The 26304-nt window shown below is 48.6% G+C and overlaps 1 protein-coding gene across 1 annotated transcript in view; it reads right to left on the bottom strand.

Annotated features, from left to right (window-relative positions):
* COL5A1 (collagen type V alpha 1 chain) overlaps positions 1–26304 on the bottom strand; it is a 386178-nt gene that overhangs the window by 247894 nt on the left and 111980 nt on the right. Inside the window, exon 4 of the mRNA XM_048513603.1 lies at positions 16730–16892. Coding sequence (XP_048369560.1) covers positions 16730–16892 — 163 coding nt within the window. The remainder of the gene's footprint in view (positions 1–16729; positions 16893–26304) is intronic.

Genomic DNA, 26304 nt, shown 5'->3' with positions numbered 1-26304 from the left:
CACTATGGGAAAGGACAGGATATAGTTTAACAGGTCAGCTGGCAATCAGTCACACTGATCTTCCTCTGTGGCACCCTGTGCTGGCATCTGCCTTGGTGCCCCTCTGTGGCATCGCCCCCAGGCACAGAGCAGCTTGCCTCATTTGTTTTGGGAACTGGTATCTGGCTTTCCGATTCAAAGACAATGCAATATAATACAATACAATGAGTTAATTTTTTCAGCAAAGGTGCATTTCATAAATACTACATGACAATTGTGACTCTTGTTATGGATTTTGAATGCTGAGACATGAGGGATCATTCTGGTAATAAGAAAAATGTATTTTCCTCTGTAAATAAATTGTTAATCTCTTCATGCATCCAATACAATATGTATGTTTTTTTAACTCCACTGGCTACAGAACTCTGTGCCTACATTGTTCAAAGCATCTCCAACACTGGAAAGATTGTGCTTTATGAATACACACCAGTTTTATTGGTATGATGTCATCTATATATTAGCTTCAAAGAATGTTCTCATAGCTGTATTAAAAGTGGGGAGGGGGAACAACTTCTTCCAAATGGACCACCACCACCACCACCCCATGCTTTTAGGCTCCATTTTGGATCTACATCCCTTTCCCAAATATGACAGAATCTCCATGTGTAGTTTCACTAAAATATTCATACATTCTTGGGACTATTTCTTTTATATGAATTGAACTAGGTTGGATCAGAAATTCAGAGCCAGTCACAGAATGCTTAAATTGTTGTAATATTATAGGGTGCATAATCATACACCTAATTCTGAACCAAACAATAGAGTATGGATTATCAGATCTACAAAATGCGGCTAAGGATAGATAAGCAGAATTTATCTACAAACCTGAATGAAGTACCAAATTCACACAAAAAAAACCCTCTGAAATCTAAAAAAATGTAAATAATTTGGGAGATTAAAACTTCCTCAAAATCATAGAAACACCTCTGACTTTAAGGAAACATTGTCAACTGAACACTCCCTTGTCATTTCAGAGGTTGCTACGCAACAACAACATATTGCTGAACCTTCCAAGCCTGGGCTAGACTTGGCAGTCAAAAGCTGTGGAAAGGGTCCTCCCCCCCCCCTCCCTGTCATGTCCTCAATACAGGAGGACTTGCCAGGGACAAGCCAAGCAGTGAACAGACTCTCTACCCAAGCCACAACACATCTCCATCAGACCTGTGAAGGAAGGAAGGAAGGAAGGAAGGAAGGAAGGAAGGAAGGAAGGAAGGAAGGAAGGAAGGAAGGAAGGAAGGAAGGAAGGAAGGAAGGAAGGAAGGAAGGAAGGAAGGAAGGAAGGAAGGAAGGAAGGAAGGAAGGAAGGGAGGGAGGGAGGGAGGGAGGGAGGGAGGAAGGGAGGGAGCGAGCGAGCGAGCGAGCAAGCAAGCAAGCAAGCAAGCAAGCAAGCAAACAGACAGGGGAGCAGTTAAAAGTAGGTTGACTGGTGGGTGGGAAGACAATGAGCCATGGGACTGCCAAAGAAGGGATAAAAGAAACAGGGGGATTAGATGTCCCTTAGATGTCCTTGCATGGCCTCCATTTCTAAAATTTCTGTTCTGATATATTGGGATCCATTCAACTGATCCATTCAACTGAGATAAGATTTAAAAAGGACATGTACAAGAAATGGAAAAGGTGGGGGAAATCACCAAAGAGGAATTCAAACAAAAAGCAAGGAGAAAGTCAGAAAAGCTAACGCTCACAATGAGCTGAGGTTTGCCAGAGAGGTTAAAAACAATTTTAAAAAGCTTTTTTGGGGGGAAGGGGGGGAGATAGGATAGTGTCACTGAATGGCAGAGGCATATCTAGGCAAACTGCAGCCCGGGGACAAAACCTGAGTTGTCCCCCCCCCCCATTATGGGCGGCCACCCTCCCCACCACAACCAAACAATAATTTTTTGCACCAGCTCACAAAACACCTCCCACCCCCAGCAAAACATACATGGCTCTCTCCCCACCAACTCTCTTTCCTAATTTTGTCCTCACACCAACCCTATGAGGTCCTCACACCAACCCTATGAGAAACAGTTCCAAGCTCCCATTGGAAATAATGGGGGATGGGGCACCCCTTTGGGAGTCCATAACTTTGGCTCCCCTGAACCAAACCTCACCAAACCTGGATGGCATCTCCTGAGAGTCTCCTGAAAAATCCCTGAACTTTTGGTGCTGCTAGGCTAAAAACAGCGCCCCTTGCAGGCTAAAAACTGAAAAACACCAGAAAATACAAAAAAAACCCCACAAACGAACCTGAATTTTTGCACATACCCCCACGTGACCAAATGGGGGGCGCCTGAGGACACTTGACTCCCCATGTTCCCATCACAGATACACCCCTGCTGAATGGAGAAGATGGCAAAATGCTAACAAGGAATGGAGAAAAGGCAGATCAACTTAACACCTTCTTGGCCTTGGTCTTTTCTCAAAAAGAAAATGGTGCTCATCCAGGGGAAAATGGAACAGAAGATACAGTAGGGGAAATTCAGCACAGAATAAAGAGGTGGTGTGGGAATATCTGGCTACCTCAAGTGAATTCAGATCTCCAGGCCCTGATAATGTGTGTATGCATGTGGGTGATTTTGCCATCAAGTCACAACAGAATTTTGGTGACCCCCTCCCCGGTAGGGGTTTTATGGCAAGAGACATTTGGAGGTGATTTGCTCTTGCCTGCCTTTGAATGAGTTCTGAGAGGTGGCTTGCCCAAGATCACCCAGCAGGCTTCATATGAAGGAGTGGGGAATTTAACTCGGTTCTCTGTATTAGAGTCCATAGTTGTTCACCACTACACCACTGCAGCTCTCTTCCTCCTCCACATAGCAACCCCCATTTTCCTTGGTGGTCATCCAAGCACTGACCATGGCTGATCCTGCTTAGCTCCCAAGCTCTGAAGAGCAGTGAGACTTTTCTTCTGGGTTGAAATGGAGTGATGTCTTCTTCTTGTACTCAAGCAGTGATCCTGGTACATTTTGTCCATCAGTGCAGCTGAGGATGCCTCCAGCCTCCTTGATGGCAGGCTCAGGAGTGGGCAGGGAGGAGGGGCAGCTGGAATTCACTGGAGCCTGTCAGCTGTACACCAGATCAGGGGTCTCCTTCAGCTCTCCCCCCAAGGGATATCTGGGGATCAGCATTCAGATAGACTTCAAGCAAAACAATACGTTGAATTAGCTGTTTTGGGTCAGCTCAGGGTCAGCTCTCCCCAGATCAATTACTGGTAGAAATGGAAAATTATCTTCTGGGATTTCTGGAGCATTTCAGGGTTTCAGGGAGGCAGGGAGTGAGGAGAGAAAGTCAGCCTGAGAAATGGGTCTCCTTGGACAAGAGCAACAATGACTAACAGCTGATGTTCAGGTGGAACTGACTTTCACCCATTTTTAAAAAGGCCTTCCCAGAACTGACCCCAGACTTAGACCAGCCTTGTCTTGGCTGGAGGTTTCTCCCCACTGCCAGCATCAGGAGGCAAGCTATTTGGGCCCGGATGCACAATAACATCATTGCCAATATAGTAACCAGGGTAGGGGGCAGACCAATGTGACCCACTGTTTCCCATTCTGACAGGCAGAGCATGGTGGGAAATCCAGCATGATGATCAAAGTCTGGGAATCGCCAGAGGGCTCTTTGCTTTTGAACAGAATTGCCAGAATTAGACCCTCCAAAGTGATTGTAAACTTTTCCAGCGGCACACTGACTCTCAGAGGGACATCAGCCATTTCTCTTCCGGAGGCAGAACACATGATTTCCCCCTAAGCCCTGAGCCCATCAGATTTGATCCATCTGCGTGAAAAGTAACTATTTCAACAGGAAAAAAGCATCCTTGGAAAAATAAGAGAGGGGATCAAACCAAAGTGAAATCCCAGCTATTGAAACCAGACATCACATTTGGAGCTTTGGGAGAGCTCTCCATTTCTGTGTACTGGTAACAGAAAGAAACTGTCTCAGATGGTTTTCTATTTTCCATCATTCCACATGATGCACTTGAGACATATTTTTGTTAACAAAAACTTTGCAGCAAGAAACACGAACTCAGCATTGGCACAAGTGATCAAACAAAACACCAGCCCCATCAATTTACTCTCCTGAAGCCATGGCAGGCAGGCAGGCAGGCTGGCCAGAAAACCCCCCCGGCATCAGGGTCTGGACTCAGCAGAAAAATGGAGGCTCAAATTCTGAGCTAAAACTTGTGAAACCAGAGCACATTCACATCCTGCAAGAAATTACGACAATTAAAAGCTCCTCGGAACCCAGAGCAGCTACTTGCAAAAGGAAGCTGCCCACTGCATCTCTGCATGAGTCTGCTCTGGCCTTCCCTCCATCATGGTTCATTCTTCTAATATATTTTTTCATTAGGTTTGAAGGGCAGGAAAAAAGTCACAGAGGCACATACACACCCTCAGACAATGCTGCCTGCTGTGTCTCTGCATGAGTCCCTACTATTCTGGACTTGACTCCTTTCAACCAGGAGTCATGCCCAGATCAATGATGAACTTTCTAAATCACAAAGGTTACCCACACTCTGCCATGGAAGTTTGCCAGAGGGCCTTGGCCAAGACACACTCCCAGCCTCACCTGGCTCACAGGGCTGTAATAAAAGTGAGAGAGAGGAGAGAAGTGGAATGGAGGAGACCAGCCGCTTTGGATCATAAGAACATAAGAACATAAGAACATAAGAACAAGCCAGCTGGATCAGACCAGAGTCCATCTAGTCCAGCTCTCTGCTACTCGCAGTGGCCCACCAGGTGCCTTTGGGAGCTCACAGGCAGGATGTGAAAGCTGCGGCTGTTGCTCCCGAGCACCTGGACTGTTAAGGCATTTGCAATCTCAGATCAAAGAGGATCAAGATTGGTAGCCATAAATCGACTTCTCCATAAATCTGTCCAAGCCCCTTTTAAAGCTATCCAGGTTAGTGGCCATCACCACCTCCTGTGGCAGCATATTCCAAACACCAATCACATGTTGCGTGAAGAAGTGTTTCCTTTTATTAGTCCTAATTCTTCCCCCCAGCATTTTTAATGAATGCCCCCTGGTTCTAGTATTGTGAGAAAGAGAGAAAAATTTCTCTCTGTCAACATTTTCTACCCCATGCATAATTTTATAGACTTCAATCATATCCCCCCTCAGACGTCTCCTCTCCAAACTAAAGAGTCCCAAACGCTGCAGCCTCTCCTCATAAGGAAGGTGCTCCAGTCTCTCAATCATCCTCGTTGCCCTCCTCTGCATTTTTTCTATCTCTTCGATTTTGAGATGTGGCGACCAGAACTGAACACAGTACTCCAAGTGCGGTCGCACCACTGCTTTATATAAGGGCATGACAATCTTTGCAGTTTTATTATCAATTCCTTTCCTAATAATCCCCAGCATAGAGTTTGCCTTTTTCACAGCTGCCATGCATTGAGTTGACATTCCCATGCAACTATCAACTAAGACGCCCAAATCCCTTTCCTGGTCTGTGACTGATAGCACTGACCCCTGTAGCGTGTATGTGAAGTTTGGATTTTTTGCCCCTATGTGCATCGCTTTGCATTTTGCTACATTGAACGGCATTTGCCATTTCTTAGCCCACTCACCTAATTTATCAAGGTCCACTTGGAGCTCTTCGCAATCCTGTGCGGTTCTCACCACACTTCATAATTTGGTATCATCTGCAAACTTGGCCACCACGCTACCCACCACTACTTCCAGGTCATTTATGAATAGGTTAAACAGCACTGGTCCCAAAACGGATCTTTGGGGGACACCACTCCTTACATCTCTCCATTGTGAGAATTTCCCATTTACACCCACTCTTTGCTTCCTGTTTCTCAACCCGTTTTTAATCCATAGGAGGACTTCCCCTCTTATTCCTTGATTGCTGAGTGGGATCCCCCACTGGGGAGCAAGGGAAAGGGGTGTGGGGAGGAAACAAGTGAAGCAAATGCACAAATAAAAGCCTCTCAGAATCTCCCCAATGAGACTAGCCCACCCTGACAATGTTGTTGTAGCCACTACCAGAATCATATATATGAACTGTGCTAAAGATCTTAAGCACTATATAATTGTACAATTGGTAACAGAGAATAGAGAATTAGTAATAAAGAATGCCATCTTCATGGGATGGTCACTTTCCTCATCCCAAAGCTGCTAATAGTCTTCTCAGAACTCTCTTTGCTACCCTCCAAGTTTTGTAGGAGTCCCTCCTAAGTGGAGGTCTCTACATTCATACTGATCCAAGGTCATCCAGCAGGCTTCAGGTGGAGCAGTGGGGAATCAAACCCAGTCCCCCAGAACAGAGTCCACTACTCAGATGGAGAAGTGAGGAATCAAACATGGTTCTCCAGATGAGAGTCCACCACTCTTAACCACTGCACCACGGTGGTTATCTAGGGCAAATGGGAGGCGGAAAGCCAATTAAAACATATCAACGAGAGTCACAGGGCATTTTAAAGCACACACTGGCAACAGAGAATCAAATCCTTAAATGGTCTGGTTCTGATCCAACTCAGGTTCACCCCTGTGACTGATGTTAACAAAAGGACCCAGTTGCATTCAGGTTCACTTAAACAGGATTCACCCCACAGATCTGATTTCCAAAAAAGGGTGAAGCAAGTTCACTTGTTTCCGCAGAATGCCGTGGATGGAATTAAGGTCATGGTGGGGCCCAGTCCTTTAGCTCTTCAGCTGCCCTTCAAGCACACCAGCCGGCCAAAGCTCTGTAAAACAATTTGTGAGCTCAAGGGAAACTCCCGTAGATCTCCTCCCCACACGCACAGACATACAGGGGGTAATCTGCCGACCGCAGCACTATATGGTCACATTCCAATCTGACCCAGTAAGCTGAATTTTTGTTTAGGATTCTATTCTAGTCCAGGGGGGAAAGTACTATATAATTTTTTCCATTCAGTCTAAGCTTCCAGGCCAACGAACACTGGAACAGGAAAGATCTACAAAGCCACATGTCTGTTCCTTTGAAATGTTACAAAAACACAATGTTTTGATAACCCATGTGCTGAAAGGCCAGTTGGAGAAAGGTTACTGGAAATCTGTGCCTGGCATGATCGCCATTGTCTGAGCACATATTAGGGTCCTCACTCAAGGATCTGCAATCGGGCTTTGAAGTGAGTTTATTTTACAATTAGTTTGCAGTACAGTTTGCATGATGCACAAATGCAGACATCCTGGTACTGCCCTTGTCATAATGCAGGGTAGCCTACCAACCAGGCCTTAGGTGGCGGGCGGCCAGGCAGGGGGCAAGTGACGGTGCTCAAACAGGATTCACCCAAACAAACCAGGACTGGAGGAACAGGCTGCAAGATGAGTCCTGGATTCATAAACTATACATAAGTTGTTTCCGTATGCCAAAACTATACCTGTGCACCACCAGTTTTTTTTAACCTGGCTCTGTTTTATCCCTAGGTATCCATCCACATGGCTGCCTGCTTTTTGAAGGAATCCATTGAAAACTGGGAGGAAATACTCCAATTTCTGGGACTTCTGTATTTACTTCAGAAGCATATCTGAGAATGCCCGGTGTCCCACGTTCTGATTGGCTGTGGTTTTTGAGTGGCAGCTTGAATGAACATCAGGCAGGGAGATCAGGCAGCTGGGCGAGAAAAATAAACCAGTCCTGCTCCCGATTGGCTTTTGCATGATAGCAGGCACAAGCAAGGTCACACCAGGATTTTAAAAAAGAACCTCCAAACTGGCGATTTTTGAAAGTCCCGGGCTAAGGTAAATATCTCTTTAGCACTGGGAACCGTGTGGAATTCTCAGGGGTATTTTTCTTGCTCAACCCAGGATACTTTGACTGTGCAGAAATGGTCATAGTTCAGCATTCCATCCAATGATGACCGGCAGCAGCTGCCAAGGTCTTCTGGGCCACAGCTCCACCCAGAAGTAAAGTCTGGATTTGATTGTTTACTTGGCCTACCCCACATCTTTTTTTGTTTGTTTTAAAACGGCCTGGAGAGAAAAGCCTGAATTGTTTTGTCCTGAATTATTTTGGTTGATTTTAGTAGAAACTCTTGTGCGACTTTCTTAGGTCTGCTCCCAGAATTTGTTTTCTTCCCCTTACCTGGAGATGCTGGGAATTGACCCTGCGGCCCTGTGCTTGCAGCACCAGCCCCCTCCCACCCCCCACCCCCCACACACACACTGGAAGTGGTGCAGCAGTGGCGTAGTGGTTAAGAGCAGGTGCGTTCTAATCTGGAGGAACCGGGTTTGATTCCCCGCTCTGCTGCTTGAGCTATGGAGCCTTATCTGGGGAATTCAGATTAGCCTGTGCACTCCCATACACGCCAGCTGGGTGACCTCGGGCTAGTCACAGCTTTTCGGAGCTCTCTCAGTCCACCTACCTCACAGGGTGTTTGTTGTGAGGGGGGAAGGGCAAGGAGATTGTAAGCCCCTTTGAGTCTCTTACAGGAGAGAAAGTGGGGATATAAATCCAAACTCTTCTTCTTTTCTTCTTTTCTTCTGGAGTTATCAGCTCACATGACAGGAGGCTTCAGAGATAGGATTTCAAGAGATCTTTCTAATCTCTGCTAATGAGCTTGGAGCAGCCCTCCCCACCCCCAAAACTACTTCAGGCTGAACAATTCCATTCAGTCCAATAGTGGCATAGTAACCCAGCAGGCAGATGAGCCACAATAATCCAACAATAAGTCCATTAAAATAGGACAGATGGCAAAGGGGGAGGGGGGGAAGGAATCTTGATCCCTGTGAAATCCAACCAGACATCATTGACTTTAATAATAATTGGGGGTTTTAAGACATCAGCAAAACCCGAGATAAAATACAGTTCGGCATATCAGAAGCACTGGCAGAAACACAGCTGGAAACCTTGGGAAAGGGGGTGTGTGTGTGCGTACGTGCGTGCGTGCGTGCGTGTTCTGCTGCCCTGTTTTCCTGCCTTCTGAACTGCTGGCAAGAGTTAAAAGCCCAGGGCTCTTGGTTATGCCCAGTGAAACGGGACTCAGCCCTCTGTTTCTACTGTCTTTGCGGCACTTCACACTTCAGGAGCTGTCAGCAAAGATTTGGGGTCATCATTCAGATAACGCCCACCTCAAGAATTGTAGACAGGGCCTGAATGTTACAGTCCATTCATTTCAGCAAGGCTCACGCAGCAGAACTTCCTGAGGGATCTCAGCTGGACTATCTCTTATTCTGCCTAAGGGAGGATAACCATCAGCAGCGGAAAGACACTTGACTTCTCCTTCCTGAGTCTCAGACTTCCATCAGGCATACCCCAAACTGAGTTCATTGAATCTCAGTCTTTCAGTCTCTCATACCCACCCACATTCACACATACAAATGGGACCCTTAGCTTTATAATCATTATTGCACATTCTTAAACTGTGAATGGCACCAGTCCCTGCTGATACACTGGGCCAGCTCCTCACTTAGTATTTTTAGGTAATGTGTTTATTGTATTGTTGTAAATTCTATAGAAGTATAGCTAGATTTGTTTTAGGTTTAGTTCAGTGATGCGATGCTGTATTTTTAGATTAGTCACTAGGCTAGGCTTCTTGTACTAATGCTGCTGTAGATTGAGGGTTAGTCTTAGGTCATTGTGTTTTCTGCAGTCTTAGGCTACAGAAGGGGAATGTCGCTATCTATGCTTAATTATGTTTATCTATGTTGATTATGTATGTTGCTATGATTATTGTTGCCTTATAGCTTATGATGTTATGACTACTAATGTTCTTGCTGTTTTGTTACTTGATGTTATGATTACTAATGTTTGCTTTTATGCTGTTGTGGTTCACTGCTCTGAGTCCTTCGGGGGAGGGTGGTATACAATACAATTATGTAATCCTAAACTTGCCCTGACCAGGGTTAGCCCCATCTCACCAGATCTCAGAACTAAACAGGGTTGCCCTGATTAGTACTTGGATGGAAGCTCACGGAAGAAGGAAGGGGTGGGTATGCAGAGGCAGGCAGTGGCAAAACATAAGAACATAAGAACATAAGAACTAGCCTGCTGGATCAGACCAGAGTCCATCTAGTCCAGCACTCTGCTACTCGCAGTGGCCCACCAGGTGCCTTTGGGAGCTCACAGGCAGGATATGAAAGCAATGGCCGCTGCTGCTGCTGCTCTTGAGCACCTGGTCTGCTAAGGCATTTGCAATCTCAGATCAAGGAAGATCAAGATTGGTAGCCATAGAACAACTTCACCTCCATAAATCTGTCCAAGCCCTTTTAGAAACACCTCTGAATGTCTCCTGCCTTGAAAACCGACTCTCTGACTTGATGTCACTTCCCCCCACCCCACCTCATCCTGCTGCATTGCTCATTGGATGGCCGACCTGGCTAGTCTGAATTGTACTTTATCTGAGTCTGCTGAGAAAAGTAGATCATGAATGCCAAAACCCAATAATTTAGAGCACCTAAGATAAAAGACTAGAGCAGGTAAAAATGTCCAACCCCCCCCCCCGCCCCCAAAGAACAACACCCCCCAAAAAAGGGGGTGATCAGCAGAATGCCAGTTAAATTCATCCTCAAAAGAGAAGGTGAAACATCTGAAAGTGTAGGGTGGGGGGAACCCAAACACTTGGCAAAATAAAACCTCAAAGGCAACAGATTTGGTGCCTGGTTAATTCCCGGGGGCGGGGGGGGGGGGAAGGTTCAAAGATTTTCTACTATCTACTAGATTTTCTACTATCGAGCGGAGGGTTTCCATCTGGAAATGTTGCAGTTTGATGTGCTGGTTGATGAACCTTAGGTTTAAGATTGCTCTCCAGTCGGCATTTCTTTTGGGAACTGTAAAGAAGTGAGAGAATACTCCAGAGGACCTCTCCAGTGGGGGGACCAGCTCGATGGCTTTGATTTGGAGTAGGTGTTGGATAGCCTGACATATCCTGTTGGCTTTGGCCAGACTGGAATTGATTGGGAATGATCGGAACCTTGGTCCAGGAATTTTGTGGAATTCGATGATGTAGCCTGATTGGATGATGTCCCTGGTCCAGTTGTCCACGATTGGATGATGTCCCTGGTCCAGTTGCCCGACCAGACAGGGCTGAAGAGTTGTAGGCGACCACCGACTGGGGCCATGTAGTCAGGACTTGTTGTTGTTGCTGTTTCTGTCGTTGCCGAAAAACTTGCCTGACTTGGGCTGGGACCGAAAGGACTGGTTGTTATTGTTGTTGTTGGGTCTCCTACAGAAACTCTGTTGAGGTTGCCAGCGTCTGCCGTCCCGAGGGGCCCTAGGGAGGGTCCTGTGGGAGCAGAAGGTTGAATTGGTCTTGGAGTTGGAATGTTCCATCCTAAAGAATTTTGGCATGGTCTTTTTATTTCCTTTAGTTTCCACTAGGATTTTTTCAAGTTCCTGGCCGAAGAGGGTTCCTCCCTGGAAGAGAAAACCGGCTACCAGTTGTTCAGAGTGAAAGTCAGCTTGCCATGATCTAAGCCAGGCGAGACGTCTGGGGACCGAGGCAGTGGCGATAGCTCTTGAGATCGCTAGGACGGCGTCGAAGTTAGAGTCCGCTAGAAATGACACGACCAGGAGGACTCTCTCTATTCCCTCCCTGATGCCTTGGGCTGAAGCTGGAACTATGTCCAAGAGCCTGCGTAGCCAGACAGTGCCTGCTCTGGCTATAGTGGCCGAAACCACTGAGATCTTGAAGGCAGTGGCCAAAATCTCATGTAGTCTTTTGAGTACGATGTCTGAATGTTTATCCAGTGGGTCTTTGATGTTGCCATCTCCATCCTTGGAGACTAGTCCCCCTGATTGAAGGGTGGCTACAGGGGCATCTACCAAGGGGGTAGCCAGGAAGCGCTGGACGTAGTCTGGGACTGCGTACAATTTCTTGAAGCTGGAGGGGAAGGTCTGGAGATTAGGAGGGAGATGTCTTCCACCTTAAAGAATTTGTGAACTTGTTCTGAGGGGGAGGGGGGGTCTCTTCGGGGTCAGAGAAGTGGTCGGATGCTTCACATTCTCCCTCACTAATCCCCTCCTCCCCTGGGAAAGAGAGGGGATCCCTGTGGTGGCTGGACCTGGGTCTGGGAGAATGGGGGGGGGGAGGAGAAGAGGAAGTGGATGGGGACCTAGCCCGCCTATGGTACTCCCTATTGTATGCCCTGATTTCCTCCCTCATGGATTTTTTGAATAAATCCACCAATTGCTGTGGAGAGGCTTGTTGCCAACCCCCCTGTGAAAAGGGCTCTACTGCAGGAGTGGAAGTGGAAGTGGAAGCCTCCCCCCTCACGTCGCGATCTTGCCTGGACTGGTGTTCTGGCTCACCGGAGGTCCCACGAAGATCAGGGCCTGTGCCCTCTGCAACCCTTTCCAGAGCGCTGGCAGAGTTCTGGGCCAGCTCCGGGCTTTCTTCCCTTGAGCCCTGGGAGCCTGGGCGAAGAGAGCCGTCTGCGCAGGCCTCTCTCGCCTCTACCGGCCGTTGTAATGACTCAGCGTCCCTGCAGGTGGCACTGGTGCTGGCCATTCATCTTGGCGCAGCGCTTTCGCTTTCCTCCGACGGCGTGTCCCCTGCTCGCGCCTTTTTCTTCGCCGGTTGCCCGGCCTTGCCTGTCGCCTTCTGAGGTGGTTTCTGGCTATTCTGGCCCCTTTCATGGGGGGGAGTCCTAGTGGACGATTGGGTCCTCTCAGCTTGCGAATGTCTCCCAAGGGGGAGAAAAATGGCGGGCGTCCATATCGCCCTGAGTTTTGGCGGGAGGCAAGGAGGGAGGGGGGAAAGGAGAAATCCCGGCTTGCGCCAAGGACTCTTCCCCAAGAGCAAGTGGAAGAAACAAAGATAAGGATGAGACGACCAAGAGGGAAAGGAATTTAAGGTCAAAAAGGTCAAAAGGAGGCTCTAAGCTAGAAAAGCTCGCTCAAAGTGCTGCTCTCCCTGCTAGGCAGGAAATAATACTGAAGAAGAACAGGAAGGATGTCCAATCAGACCACAGGAAGTGAAAAGATTTAAGATCCTGCCTCCCTGAGTTCCGGTTGGAAACACCCACAAGGCGTCCTCCTCCGCCAGTAGAAAGTGAGGTTTTTATCTGTGATCTAATATTATCCTACTTCTGATCTCCTAATGACATTAATTCATCATGAAAAGGCGTGATATTTTACCTGTGAAGTGCTTTGCAATGAAGTCACAGTGGGATACTGAATTATCTGGATTTAAGTCACCCAGAGACAAATGTAAGAGCTCGTTTATCATACAGAATAGCTCCACCAGCCAGCGTTGCATCAGTGCAGCGTTAGAGGTGAAAGATGTGTGCTCCACCACTTACCACTGTGCCGGAATACACACAAATGTGTGCTCTGGACCAGTGGCATAACTAGGCAAACTGGAGCCCTGGGCAAAACCTGAGTTTGATGCCCCCAGGCGCGTGCCCGGTGCAATGTGCACCCCCCCCCCCCGTCCCTCTTGTAGCTATGCCCAGTGACGTATCTAGGCAAACTGGAGTTTGGCACCACCCCATGGGCAGCCGCCCTCCCCTACCGTGACCAAACAATGATTTTTTACACCAGGTCGTTTCAAAGTCACCATCACATTATAGAATGTGCCCCAACTCACAAATCTGAACACAGCAATAGGCCATGCCATACAGCAGAAATAATTTTTTAAAAAAACATTTTCAAAATGCTTTCAAAATGTTTTATTACTGCTATGAAAACATGTTATGGTGTTGTATCCAGTCCCCCCAATTGGGGGAAATAGCATCACTTTCAATGTTATTTAAACTGGGACCCCCAGATTCTCCCTTTAAGGTGGATTTAAAAGAAGAATCTGGGATCCCTAGTCAGTGATGCTGGAATCCACCCCCAAACAGCATCATTTTCAATGGTGTTTAAACTAGGGAGCCCAGATTCTCCTTTTAAATCCACCTTAAAGGGAGAATCTGGGGTCCCCAGTTAAAACAACATTGAAAGTGATGCTATTTTGGGGTGGATTCTCCCCCACCCTGAAACAGCATCACTTTCAATGTTTAAACTGGGGACCTCAGATTCTCCCTTTCAATCCATGCCAAAGGGGGGATTTAAAAGGAAAATCTGGGGAAATTTGAGGGGTGCCTGCTGTCAGGGGTGCAATTGTTAAGCTAGCAGCACCAAACTTTCAGGGTATCTTTAGGAGACTCTCCTAATGATACCACCCAGGTTTGGTGAAGTTTGGTTCAGGAGATCCAAAGTTATGGACCCTCAAAGGTATAGCCCCCCTCTTCTATTAGCTCCCATTGGAAACAATGGGTGATGGGGGCACCCCCTTTGGGAGCCCATAGCTTTGGACCCCCTGGACCAAACTTCACAAAACCTGGTTGGTATCAGTAAGAGACTCTCCTGATGATACCACCCACATTTGGTGAAGTTTGGCTCAGGGGGGTCCAAAGTTATCGACCCTCAAAGGTGCAGCTCCCATCTCCTGTTAGCTCCCATTAGACCCCTTTTGGAGTCCATAACTTTGGACTCCCCGAACCAAACCTCACCAAACCTGGGTGATAGCATCAGGAGAGTCTCCTGAAACATCCCTGAAATCTTGGTGCTGCTAGCCTGAACACTACACCCCCTGCAGGCAAAAAACAGAAAACTCACTAAAATACCCAAAAAAATCATAAATGAACCCTGCATTTTTGGCGCCCACCACAAGGGGGCGCCCTGGGCAACTGCCTACTTTGTCCAATGTGCATTACGCCCCTGCTCTGGACTGTGATGTCCGTGTTCATGGTGGGTTCCCCTTCACTGACATCACCCTTGGATTAACCATTAAGCGTAATAAGCATGTGCTCAGGGCACCAAGGAAAAAAGGGGCACCACAGAAAGTGAAAAAAGGACATCATCACCAAAAAGAAAAGTGTGTGTGTGAAAAAGTGGCACCACCACCACAAAAATGTCAGTTCAACTTCAGGTGAACTAGGGTCCCACAATAATGGCCTCTGTTCCCTACATGTATATCTTACAAGTCAAAAACTCAGCCACTACTCTTAACTGAAATGCATAAAGATTGATATGACCCTATACCATTTTAGTACCACTTCCTAGGAAATGTTAATTCTGGCAGCTAAAGTTACTGACTTTAAGTATGTCCAGTGACATAGTAGCAACCACTGTTTGTTCATGTATGTAATAATGGTCGATATCTGTACATTTGTGTGCCTGCCTAGCTGTGCCCTGTCACCAAAGTTCAGGAAATGTTCTACCTTGAAACATTAGGAATGATAAATTTTAACATTTTTATTTGCATTGTTCCCTTATGACAATTAAAAATATAAATTATTGAAAAAAATTATTTTTCTACAGCCCAGTCCCAGTTATAAGCAAATGAATTGCATTCCGCTAAAAAGCGTTAAGTAAATGAAATTAAAAACAAGTTATGTTGTGAATATAAATTGTGAAATCTGGTCAGAGTGGCCTGCAGGTAAACTGAATGATGAATATTGCACATGGAAGGGCTGGGGTGCCCCATGCTAGACTGTGCTTGTGGCATCCGATGGGCTTGATTCGGCCCTGACTGGCATATCAGCCATCTTCTTCTCCCAGCTCCTCAGCAACCCAGGGGGGCAAAAGTGCTCAAAGGAGCAACCGCAGTATTGTTCTTCATCCTCAGGTCAACTGGGGTATTGACAGAAATACCAGCCAACAGGCAGGAATCCATCTAGGTCAGGGGTCTGCAACCTGCGGCTCTCCAGATGTTCATGGACTACCATTCCCATCAGCCCCTGACAGCATGGCCAATTGGCATTCAAATTGGTCTGCCACCTTGAAGGGGCTCTTCAAATTCACCCTCACTATGGTCAGACCATAACAAGGAAGCACAGAGACATCTACCACTTCTAAACCACATCACACGTAATCAGTGCAGAAAATCAGATCACATCTATAGCTTGCTAAATGCATGGGAACTAAGAGATCCTCCATCAGCTCCATGGCTGTCAAGCTAAAACAGGAGAGGCACGGCACCTAACAGGAGGCTCACAGATGCCAGCATAAGTTTCAATGAGTCGGAGCTCACTGCAAAAGGAAGCAAGATGATAGACGTCACGGTGCACAAAGTCCTGAAGGACTGAACGCGAACTCCCCCCGACTCAAAACCTCAGGGATCTACTTGGGAATCAGGGGCAGAAACTGAAACAAACTGCTCCGTGAGGAGCACAGCCCAGGTGGGTCTTGGAGGGGAGGCCACATCTGTCCGGGTGCAGAAGGACGAGGCAAACATTCTAGCAAGGAGATCTGGCTCAACAGTACAGCCTCTGCATTGCACACAGAAGGTCTCGGGTTCAGACCCCAGCATCTTTAATTAAATGGGTCAAGAAACCTCCAGTGGTGGTGAGAAACCTCCAGTGAGAAACCTCCAGTGGCGGCCATGGAGCAGGCATGAGGGCACACGAGTGTTTAAGCAACGCAACAGAATCGTCCCAACAAAAAGCTACAAGGCCAAAACATTCACCCTTAGCTCAAAAATAGTTGTGAATTCCCAGAGGAAGATTATTGCTATGAGCTCATTCTCAGGCAGACTCTATCAGAACCACCATCAGAAATCACACGTTTGGGGAAAGGGGGGGCTAGCAAGATGGGCCTGAGTCTCAGAGGGCGGGCACATTCAGTGGGAAATGGGCTTGAGTGCCCCACACATTGCATCCACTACAACCATTCTGAGGACTACTTGGAGATGAGTTATAAGCATATGAACACTCATTACTTTCCACCTGGAACATTCCGATTTGAGAAGAAGTCCTCATTCCCTCTGCCCAAAAACCCGTGATGCCCGTCCAGCCCAGCCCAGCCCAGCCCTGCCTTCCCCTTTACCTCAAAGACTTCTTCATCCAGTATCCTGGTTCCAAATACGATTATGCCATTGACATCAATCAGAGGGTGGTCACTGCGGTCCAAGAACTTGGTGATCTTCTTTTTACAATCCAAAATCAAGGTGACATTCTTCCTGTGCACACTAATAGCTATCCGATGCCACCTGGGAAATAACAAAGCCCATCAGAAGGTTAAGCAGAGACCCTGCAAATTACTAAGGACAGGGTAGATGGCTGCACGGATTCTACCCTCAGGCCCCATGGCATCAGCACCCCAGGTATTTATTTTTTATAGCTTGTTTTCTCCCTGATGGGGACTCAAAGATTCTTATGCCATCTTTTCTCTCTTACTGGATTTTTTCTCAACAACAATTCTGTGGGGTAGGCTAGTCCACTACTGACTTCCTGACAAAATGACAGTCCATTTTGACAGCCTCCAGACCAAAGAATAACACCTCAGGCACTATGGATGTTACTCAACAAGTTGGACTCCATCAGGAATACTATCCATAATAACCTCACCCAGCATATTGCTACAAGTTGTCCCACGTCTTCACCCAAAATTGCTTCAGGTTTGGGACCAGATTGCCCCTTCATATTTAAGGTCCAATCTACAACTCTGCAGAATGCAAACACTTTCATGCCTGATCACAGCAAGGCCTCCTCTGCTCCCCCCCCCCCCCAGCACCACTGTTGTCCTCTGGAACAGGGGAACAGAAGCACAACTTCTGTTATACCCACCAGTAGCTACACATATCTACATGCTTCCAGCTACCAACATCACTCCATGCTGAACAGCCAGTTACACAACAGATCCAAAAGAGGCAGAAGCACAATTTGACTTGTTATCACCTGTGGTTTCCTGCTCAAACCAGCCCAGGTCAGTCCCCATGGAAAAGACTAGGTGGGCACACATATGGTAACTGCAATATTTCAGTTTCCCGGGATACATAACTGCTGACCCCAAAATCCCCATTCTTCAGGAAGAAACTTCAAAGGGAGGCTCCAATGTGTAACTGCTGATCTAGAATTCATCATGAAGTCTGATACAATTTCTTCCCAAATCCCCCCACCCACCCCCCCACCCACCCCCAGGGCCAAACAAGGACTTGGCAGAGTCATTATAGATACTAAGTACCCTGATGCAGCCTGGTGTTAACGAGCCCAACTGTGTTAGTGAAATGGCAAATGATGCTGAAGTGAGTGTGTGTCTCCGTATTTTTCTTGACTGCATGTGAGATGTGTCGCACCCTGTACTTCCTGCATTTCACAGCTCTTTGGCCCTGCTATTTATGTTTCTTCTACCTAGTGAAGACCCACATTTTAGGAAGTGGACTCTACTTCATAAGAATTTATGCAGGAATAAAATCTCATTAATTTTGAAAGTGCTACTAATTTCCAGGTATTACACAAAGCTTAGTTGTTTACTGGAAGCAGCAAGTGAGAGGCTCAGAGCCTGCTGCTCCAAGGAGACAAACTACCAGATTCCCACAGGTAATCCAGGTCAGATTTCCTGTTTTTTAACATGGAGAGCCAGCGTGCACTCTAATCTGGAGAATTGGGTTTGATTCCCCGCTCTGTTGCTCGAGCTGTGGGGGCTTATCTGGTGAACCAGATTAGCTTGTGCACTCCAACACATGCCAGCTGGGTGACCTTGGGCTAGTCACAGTTCTTTGGAGCGCTCTCAGCCCCACCCACCTCACAGGGTATTTGTTGTGAAGGGGGAAGGGAAGAAGATTGTAAGCCCCTTTGAGTTTCCTTACAGGAGAGAAAGGGGGGATATGAATCCAAACTCTTCTCTTCATCTATTTGCTGCAAGGCAGTATTCAACAGGTGCAGCTGCCACCACACCTCCAGTCCAAAGTCATTACAAAAGGTGCATCTTTCTTGAGTCTTGGGATGCAGGTGCTCTCCACTACCCAGAGGTTGGGAAATAAGTTTTCTCGTTTCTCGGAGGGCTTCTATGCATGTAGTGCTCACCTCGTGGCTGTGTGTTTTGAAGTAGGTTTTTTCAGTGGTTTTCTGTTTTAACGTTTTTTTTTCCACTATGAAGTGTCCACAACCCAGCTAAGCAACTCTCCCCCCACCCCCACCCCCACCCCCAGTGTCTTGTTTAATTCATGTGGGAGGAACTGCTGCTGTGTGGGTGGGGATAGTTGGAAGGAGAGAGGAAACCCGAAGAAAAAGAAATACATGCTGATTTCCTTCGCTTCCCTAGAAGTCACATTTTGAGAGCTTTCGGAAACCCCGGACATTCTCAGATCTGAGAGCTTGGTGAGTTCTGGAGAGAGGGAAATGTGTGCATAACTGAGAATCCAACCTGAAGGGAATGCACACTCCATGCAAAGGACACCAAATGTGAGTAAATAGCCTGAGACTTGGTGTTCTGTACTGGTTGAGTCAACATCTTCTTCCCAATGGAAGAAATCAGCTGGAACCAATCAGCCATATTTTATTTGAGTGCCTGAAATACAAAAAAGTTTGAAGCCCCCTCCTACTCTGCTGTGTATTCACTGACAAATCTGGGGTCACAGTGGCATCCAAATTGGTTTCTTTTCTCAGTAATAGTGATGCTGAGATTCTTGAAGAAGTTGCAAAGTTTCTTTTGCAGGTATCTGCACATTCTTTATAAGAGTTATAACTATGGGCTTTTAAATACATATTTATATTTTTAACATTGTAAATTCTTGTTTTTGTTTTTTTAATAATATTCTATAGAAGATTTAACTTCTGCTTCCTTATGATAATTTGTTGAATTATTATTTTTTGTCAATTCATTGTCACCCTTGTTTAACGGCTCCTGGTCAGGCCGCAAATAACTTTTTAACTTATGCCTAATAAAGGTTATTGTATTATATAGACTTGATTTGTTGGATTTCCTTCAATCACACGTGAGCCACAAACCTCCCCAGATTACTTCAGTGTTCCCTAGCAAAGTGTATTGCAAACACAGAACCATACTGTATAGTCACTGCAAGAACTAAATCAACTTATTTTCCAGAAAACAGGTATCATGCCCTGCAGCCTTGGCTATTAAACTGGTCAACTTATCTGTCATTATGCCTGCAAAGTCAAGTGCATCCTTTAAAGTACCAACATCAGGCAGAAGGCACTGTCTGCATTCTGTGCTTCTGCAGTGAAGTCTGTTCAAAACGTGATCACAAGGGCTGAATGCAAATCTACCCAGATTCACAAGCTGACATCAACCACACACAGAGACACCTAAGTTGTAAGTCTGAACTCAAACACTTCAAACACTTCAAACCAGAAATGGTAACCAACTCTGGAAAGAGGGAACGTTGGGAGACTTCAAACCTCGGTCCTCACACCTGGCCCTGTGGTTTTTGAAGAAAGCAGGGTTGCAAAGAGGCAAGGAGGCTCCCAGGAGGGTACAGCAATTGAGCAGGTAGCAGGTAAACAGCTGGCTGGCACATGCTGGACAAGCCCTCCCCCCAAATTTGCCACCTGAGACAACCATTTTTGTTTGCCCAATTACACAGCTAGCCCTGCTTCTAGCTGAGGAGATCAGTTCTTACGGCTCCCGGCAGGCTGTGATACAGTCACAACCATGCACAGCAAGGTGAATGCAGCTACAAAATGGTTGCCACAAAATGGCAGTTGCAGGAGGGGGAGCCAGCCACGAAATGATTGCCACAGCTTAACGTCAGTAACTCAGCCCATACCTTTGTGCTGTGGTGGCAGATGCTGCCAAAGCTATTTTTAAAAAATCTGCACAGCCAATCAAATCTCCAATAGTCAATCAGAAGCCTTGCTGAACAGAAATGCTCCTGGACCCACCCATGGCCTAAAAACATTTTGGTAGGAGCCAGAAAAGATAACAGTGGGCACCTTGGCAAAATGTTTGGGACCCTTGCCTTAGCAAATGTACCTCCACCAGCCTTCTCTCCAGCAATCTGGGGAGGGGAAGTGAACAGGGTCTGGATAGTGACAACTAGTCAGACCACAATAGGGAGAGCCCAGCGCAATCCAGAGCCAACCCTCAGAGGTGCTTGAGCCAATTTACAATGGACTCATCTTTCCTAACCCTCCTGGCTCCAAAGACCTCCCACGCCCTCCCTAGTTCCAGCCGTGATGGGGTTGATAATTACTTCACTCAAGTTCTCTCCTGCTGGACTCAGATTCTCAGGCTCTCCATGGAGCGTGTCAGGACCATGCCTGTCAGTATCTTGATGTCTTGCTGTGTGTGAATTGCAATTGTTTTCCTGTTTCCCTCTTCTTTTCCCAGCAATCTCCTGGCGCCAGCCCATCTTCAAAGAGGTGTGAAAGTTTCCCAGGTTCTTTGTAGCTTTGTAGTAGAAACTCTAGTGGACATTTGGTGTGGGGAGAAACGGGGGCGGGGGGGGATTAAAAGATATATGTCCTGGATCTGAGCTCTCTAGCTCAGATCCTGCTTTACATTGTTACTCTTCGTATCACCTGGAATAAACTGCTTTGGGACTTTCCTACGGTCTCTGTTATTTCCACGTTCGAGAGTCTGACATTAAGCAGAATCTCTCAGTTTGACCCGCACTCGGATCCATGGCCGACAAGGGTGGAACTACAGACGGGCCCCTGGCTGGCGAACCTGATGAGGGAACGGGGCGAGTTCCAGACAAGGACAAGATGCCCCACAACCCGGACTTAGGAGACGAGGAGAAGGATGTTCTCATCCCCGACCAACACGATCCTCACTTGGGTGCCGCACAAAGCACCAACCGTGAGGAGAGCATGGGATCGCCCAACACTTGGGCCCCCTCTTGGAGGCCGTGCTGGGGGGCCAAGGCAGCTGGGCGGCGTGAGTCCACTTGGCTCACACAACCCATAGACCAGGACATTTACTCGGAGTGGGATCCAGCGGCACAAAGTGAGTGGTCGCTGGTCCAGGTCCAGGTCCAGGCAGGGGGCGTGGGCCGCTGAGCGAGGCACGGTTGCCTGGCGGTGGGAGCAAGACAAGATGTGGCAAAAGATATATTTCCTATGGCGCAAAATGGAACTCCTCTTGGCCCGCACTGAGGCAGCAGAGCAGGATCGCAGCAGGTGCCCATCCCCCCAATGACGTGCCGCCTTGGCCACCTGGGCAACAGCCGCCGCAGCCCCCATGGCGCTTGAAGGCCCGTTTCGACGGGATGACAAAGACGCTACCCTACTTCCTCGTGCAGGTCGAGGCGCATATGGAGAAGTACGGCAGTGGCTACGAGGATGCGGTCAAGCAAGTACATGAGGTGGGGGCCCTCCTGGAGGGGGTGGTGGCCAGCTGCTACATGGGACTTTACAAAGGCCGGGCGCCTGAGCTGTGTTCCTTCCCCTGCTTCATGTTAGCACTGCAGCGGAAGTTCGATGATCCGTTCGAGGAGGAGAAGACCAGGCCAGGTTGCGGCAGATCAGGCAAGGGTCCCAATCCGTGAGTGAGTACGTCTGGGAGTTCTGCCAGCTAGCCGGGGTAGTCCAGGATTGGCTGGAGCAGGTGAAGATCCACTTCTTCCGAGAGGGGCTTCACCCAGAGGTGGCACAGTGGGCCATGGTGACTACAGAGCCTACCTCCCTGGCGGGGTGGTACACGCGGGTGGGTGAGGCAGAGGTCCATCTGTGTAGAGTGCAGCTACTGAAACAGCGGGGCAACCCCCCGCCGGCTTCTCCCCGTCCCCCATCGGGGGGCACTTCTCCTGGCTCACGGTGGCAAGGAGGCAGGGGGATCTCTTTATGCCCAGCGGCAACAGCTGGGATTTTGCCTGAGTTGCAACAGAGAGAGGCACAAGGTGGCCGTGTGTCCTAGCAAGAAACCTGACCCTCCGGCTGGGATGGCTAAGGGTACAGAGAAAAAGTCACTGTTCAAGAAGGGTTCAAGACTACAAGTGGAGCCGCACGAGGCGAGGGCCCTGAGTCCAGGAGGCAGTGGGAAACGACAGCGACCTGGCCTGAAGCGTGCCTGATGCCAGGTCCCTTCTAAGGGCGCGGAACTAAGGGTGAGTGGAACCAACCTTCTTTCCGTGACTGTGTCTAATCAGACTTGTGGGACTAGTGTGCACTTGTTGACTCGGGGTGCACCCGCTGCCTAATGCAGCTGTCCCTAGTGGCCCAGTTGGGGCTGCAGCAGGTCCCCCTGCGCTGCCCCATCCTGTTCGAGCAGATGGACGGGGGCACACTGGGGGCGCACTGGCCACGCATCGGACGGAACCTGTCCTTCTCCAATATGGGGGACACTGGGAGGAGCAGCGGCTCATCATCGCTGAGGTGGCCAAATATTCCCTGGTGTTGGGAGTGCCTGGGCTACAGGACCACGACTCCGATATCTCCTGGTCCTCCAACTCTATCCAATTTGTTGACCCCCCCCCTTGCAGCGACCATCTGTCCGGTCTTCTGCTGCTGTGGGCGGGGGACTCCCACAAGATGGCTGGGAGCGCGCTGGATGTCTTGGCCATCCCTTGACCCTACCAGGACCTATGGAGGGTGTTCGAGGAAACAGAGTACGACAAGCTGCCGCCCCACCATAAGACTGACTGTAAGATCAAATTACTGCCCGGTGCTAAGCTCGCGAAAAGCCATCTTTACCCCATGAGTCCGTCGGAAGCCCAGGCACTTCAGGAGTTTTTGGACAGAAACTTGAAACGGGGCTTCATAAAAAGGGTAACCAGTGATTTTGCCGCTCCTGTACTATTTGTGTGGAAGAAGGACGGCTCCCTTCGACTGTGTACTGACTATCAGGGACTGAACACAGTCTCCGCATGTAACAAATATCCACTACCCCTGATCAAAGACTTACTGAGTTGTTTGGGGAAGGGCAAAATTTTCATTAAGTTGGATTTGCGGGAAGCCTACTATCGAGTGCTGATCACCAAGGGCTACAAGCACCTAATGGCTTTCAACACGAGGATGGGCCTACCGCGTCCTCCCATTCGGGTTATCCGGGGCTCCCGGGACTTTCATGTGTTTGATAAATGAGGTTCTCCAGGATTTTCTGTTCAAGGTGGTGGTGGTGTATTTGGATTATGTACTCATTTACTCCCAGATGGAGGAGGAGCACATTCAGACTGTGCGGGCTGCGCTACAGCGGCTCCTCGACAATGACTTGTTCGCAAAACTTTCCAAATATGACTTTCATAAGGAGCGGCTGGACTTTCTGGGTTACCGGATCTCCAGCCAGGGGTTGGAGATGGACCCGGGTAAGGTGCAGGATGTGTTGCAGTGGCAGGAGCCCCGAACCAGGCATCAGTTGCAGCCGTTCCTGGGCTTTGCCAATTTCTATCGGGACTTTATCCCTAACTTTGCCCGGTTGGCTCTCTCCCTCACTGATTTGCTGCTCACAAAGGAGAAAGGGCCAGTGGCAACCAAGCCTTCGGCTCTGCTGCCATGGCCCCCAGAACGTGGGGCGGCCTTCCAGGCGTTTAAGTGCGCCTTCATGTCAGAACCTATCCTATGCCATGGCGAAGCATCACCTTCCAAGCACTTTATTGTGCATGCTGATGCTTCGGACAAGGTTATGGACGCTGCCCTGCTACAGAAGAGGGAGATGGGAGGTTGAATCCCTGTGCCTATCTCTCCCGCAAGTTTTCAGGGTCAGAGCATCACTGGATGGTTGGGGACAAGGAGACGGGGCAATCAAGTGCGCTTTGACTGCCTGGCGCCACTGACTGGAGGGCGCAGCCCTCCCTTTCAAGGTGTGGACTGACCATAGGAACTTGGTGGTGCTTCATGCTCTGGGGAAATTGTCCGCCAAACAATTGTGTTGGGCTGACTTTTTCTCCCGTTTCAACTTCACACTGCATTTCCTCCCCGGGAAGTCCAATTGCTTGGCTGACGCCCTGTCTTGGTTGCCTGAAACTTCCCCGGGGGACCCCACTCTGATTGGGACAGTGTTCTCCCCATCTCAACTGGGCTTGGCGGTCGTCACCCCCAGTCAGGTGGCATTTCGCTCCAGTCCCCCCGCCATGCCCACATCGCTTGAGGGGGCCCTCAGGGGGGCAGGGGCCCTTGAAATGCCACAGGATGAGGGTGGCAACCAACTGAAGAAATGGGGGAAGTTCTGGTGGAAGGGGGATTGACTCTATGTGCCCCCGGTGGTGTGCCTCCTAGCTTTGCAGGGATCTCATGATGTAAAATCGGCAGGCCACTTTGGGTTTGTGAAAACATTGCATTTGGCCCGTAGACAGTTTTGATGGAGGACGTTGAGGGGGGATGTGGAGGCTTATGTTAAAGGTTGCCCCACGTGTGCGATGGCCAAGAGGGTGCAAGGGAAGGTGCCTGGCCTCTTCCAGTCCCTGCCAGCACCCCCCGCACCCTGGAACATGATTTCCATGGATTTCATTACCAACCTCCCATCCAGCAAAGGGAAGTCAGTGATCTGGATGGTTGTGGACTTGTTTTTGAAGCAGGCGCACTTTGTCATCTTGCGCATTGCTGCCAACAGCGAGCAAGTTGGCCCGCATGTTTGTAATCCACGTCTACCGGCTCCACACGGCCCCTGATAAGATAGTATTGGACTGCAGCGAACAGTTTATTTTGCAGTTCTGGTGGCACTTTCTGAAGCTGCTGGGCACAGAACAGACTCTTTCGTTGGCAGTTCACGCGGCGACCGATGGTCAGAGCGAACGTACCAACGTGACTCTTGAACAATATTTACAGTGCTACATTAATTTCCATCAGGACAATTGGGTTGACCTGCTGCCTTTCGCTGAGTTTGCCTAAAACAACGTGGTGCATAGCAGCACGGGAAAAAACCCCTTTGTGGTTGTTTCGGGACAGTCAGCTAAGCCGTTTCCATTCCTGGGGAAGGTCCAGCAGGGACCCGTGGAACTGCAGGAATGGGTACAGACCATCTGGCAAGCATGGGGACCGATGCAGCAAGCCCTGGAGAAGGCTAAGCAGGGGTACAAGCGGCAGGCCGATAAGAAATGGGAGCCATTCACCCTTGCAGTAGGGGATTGGATGTATTTGTCCACCAAGAACTTGTGAGGACTGCAAGGATGTAGAAAACTGGGGGGAAAGTATATTGGACCTTTTCCAGTGCTCAGAGTGATTAATAATGTGACGGCCGAGTTGCAGTTGCCTAAAAACTTGAAGTCTGTACATCCTGTTTTTCATTGCAGCCTCCTCAAGAAGGCTCCCCCGCCCCCGGATGACTGGCACCCTCGGCCCCTGTTGCAGTGAGGGGCGAGCCTCACCATGAGGTAGAAGAAGTCTTAGACTGTCGGGTACATCTTGGCCAGCTACAGTATTTGATCGCATGGACCCATTTCCCAACTGGGGACAACGAATGGGTCGATTCCGAACATGTCCGAGCCCCTCGCTTAGTGAAGGCATTTCACCGGGCTTACCCCGATTGCCCGAAACAGGGGGAGGTCTTGAGGGGGGCGAAATGTCAGGACCATGCCTGTCAGTATCTTGATGTCTTGCTGTGTGTGATTTGCAATTGTTTCCCTGTTTCCCTCTTCCTTTCCTAGCAATCTCCTGGCGCCAGCCCATCTTCAAAGAGGTGTGAAAGGTTCCCAGGTTCTTTGTAACTTTGTAGTAGAAACTGTAGTGGACATTTGGTGTGGGGCGAAATGGGGGGGATTAAAGGATATAAGTCCTGACCTCTCT

This window comes from Sphaerodactylus townsendi, linkage group LG12, assembly GCF_021028975.2.
Source record: "Sphaerodactylus townsendi isolate TG3544 linkage group LG12, MPM_Stown_v2.3, whole genome shotgun sequence".
Taxonomy (NCBI): Eukaryota; Metazoa; Chordata; class Lepidosauria; order Squamata; family Sphaerodactylidae; genus Sphaerodactylus; species Sphaerodactylus townsendi.
This window is presented reverse-complemented; position numbering and strand designations above follow the sequence as displayed.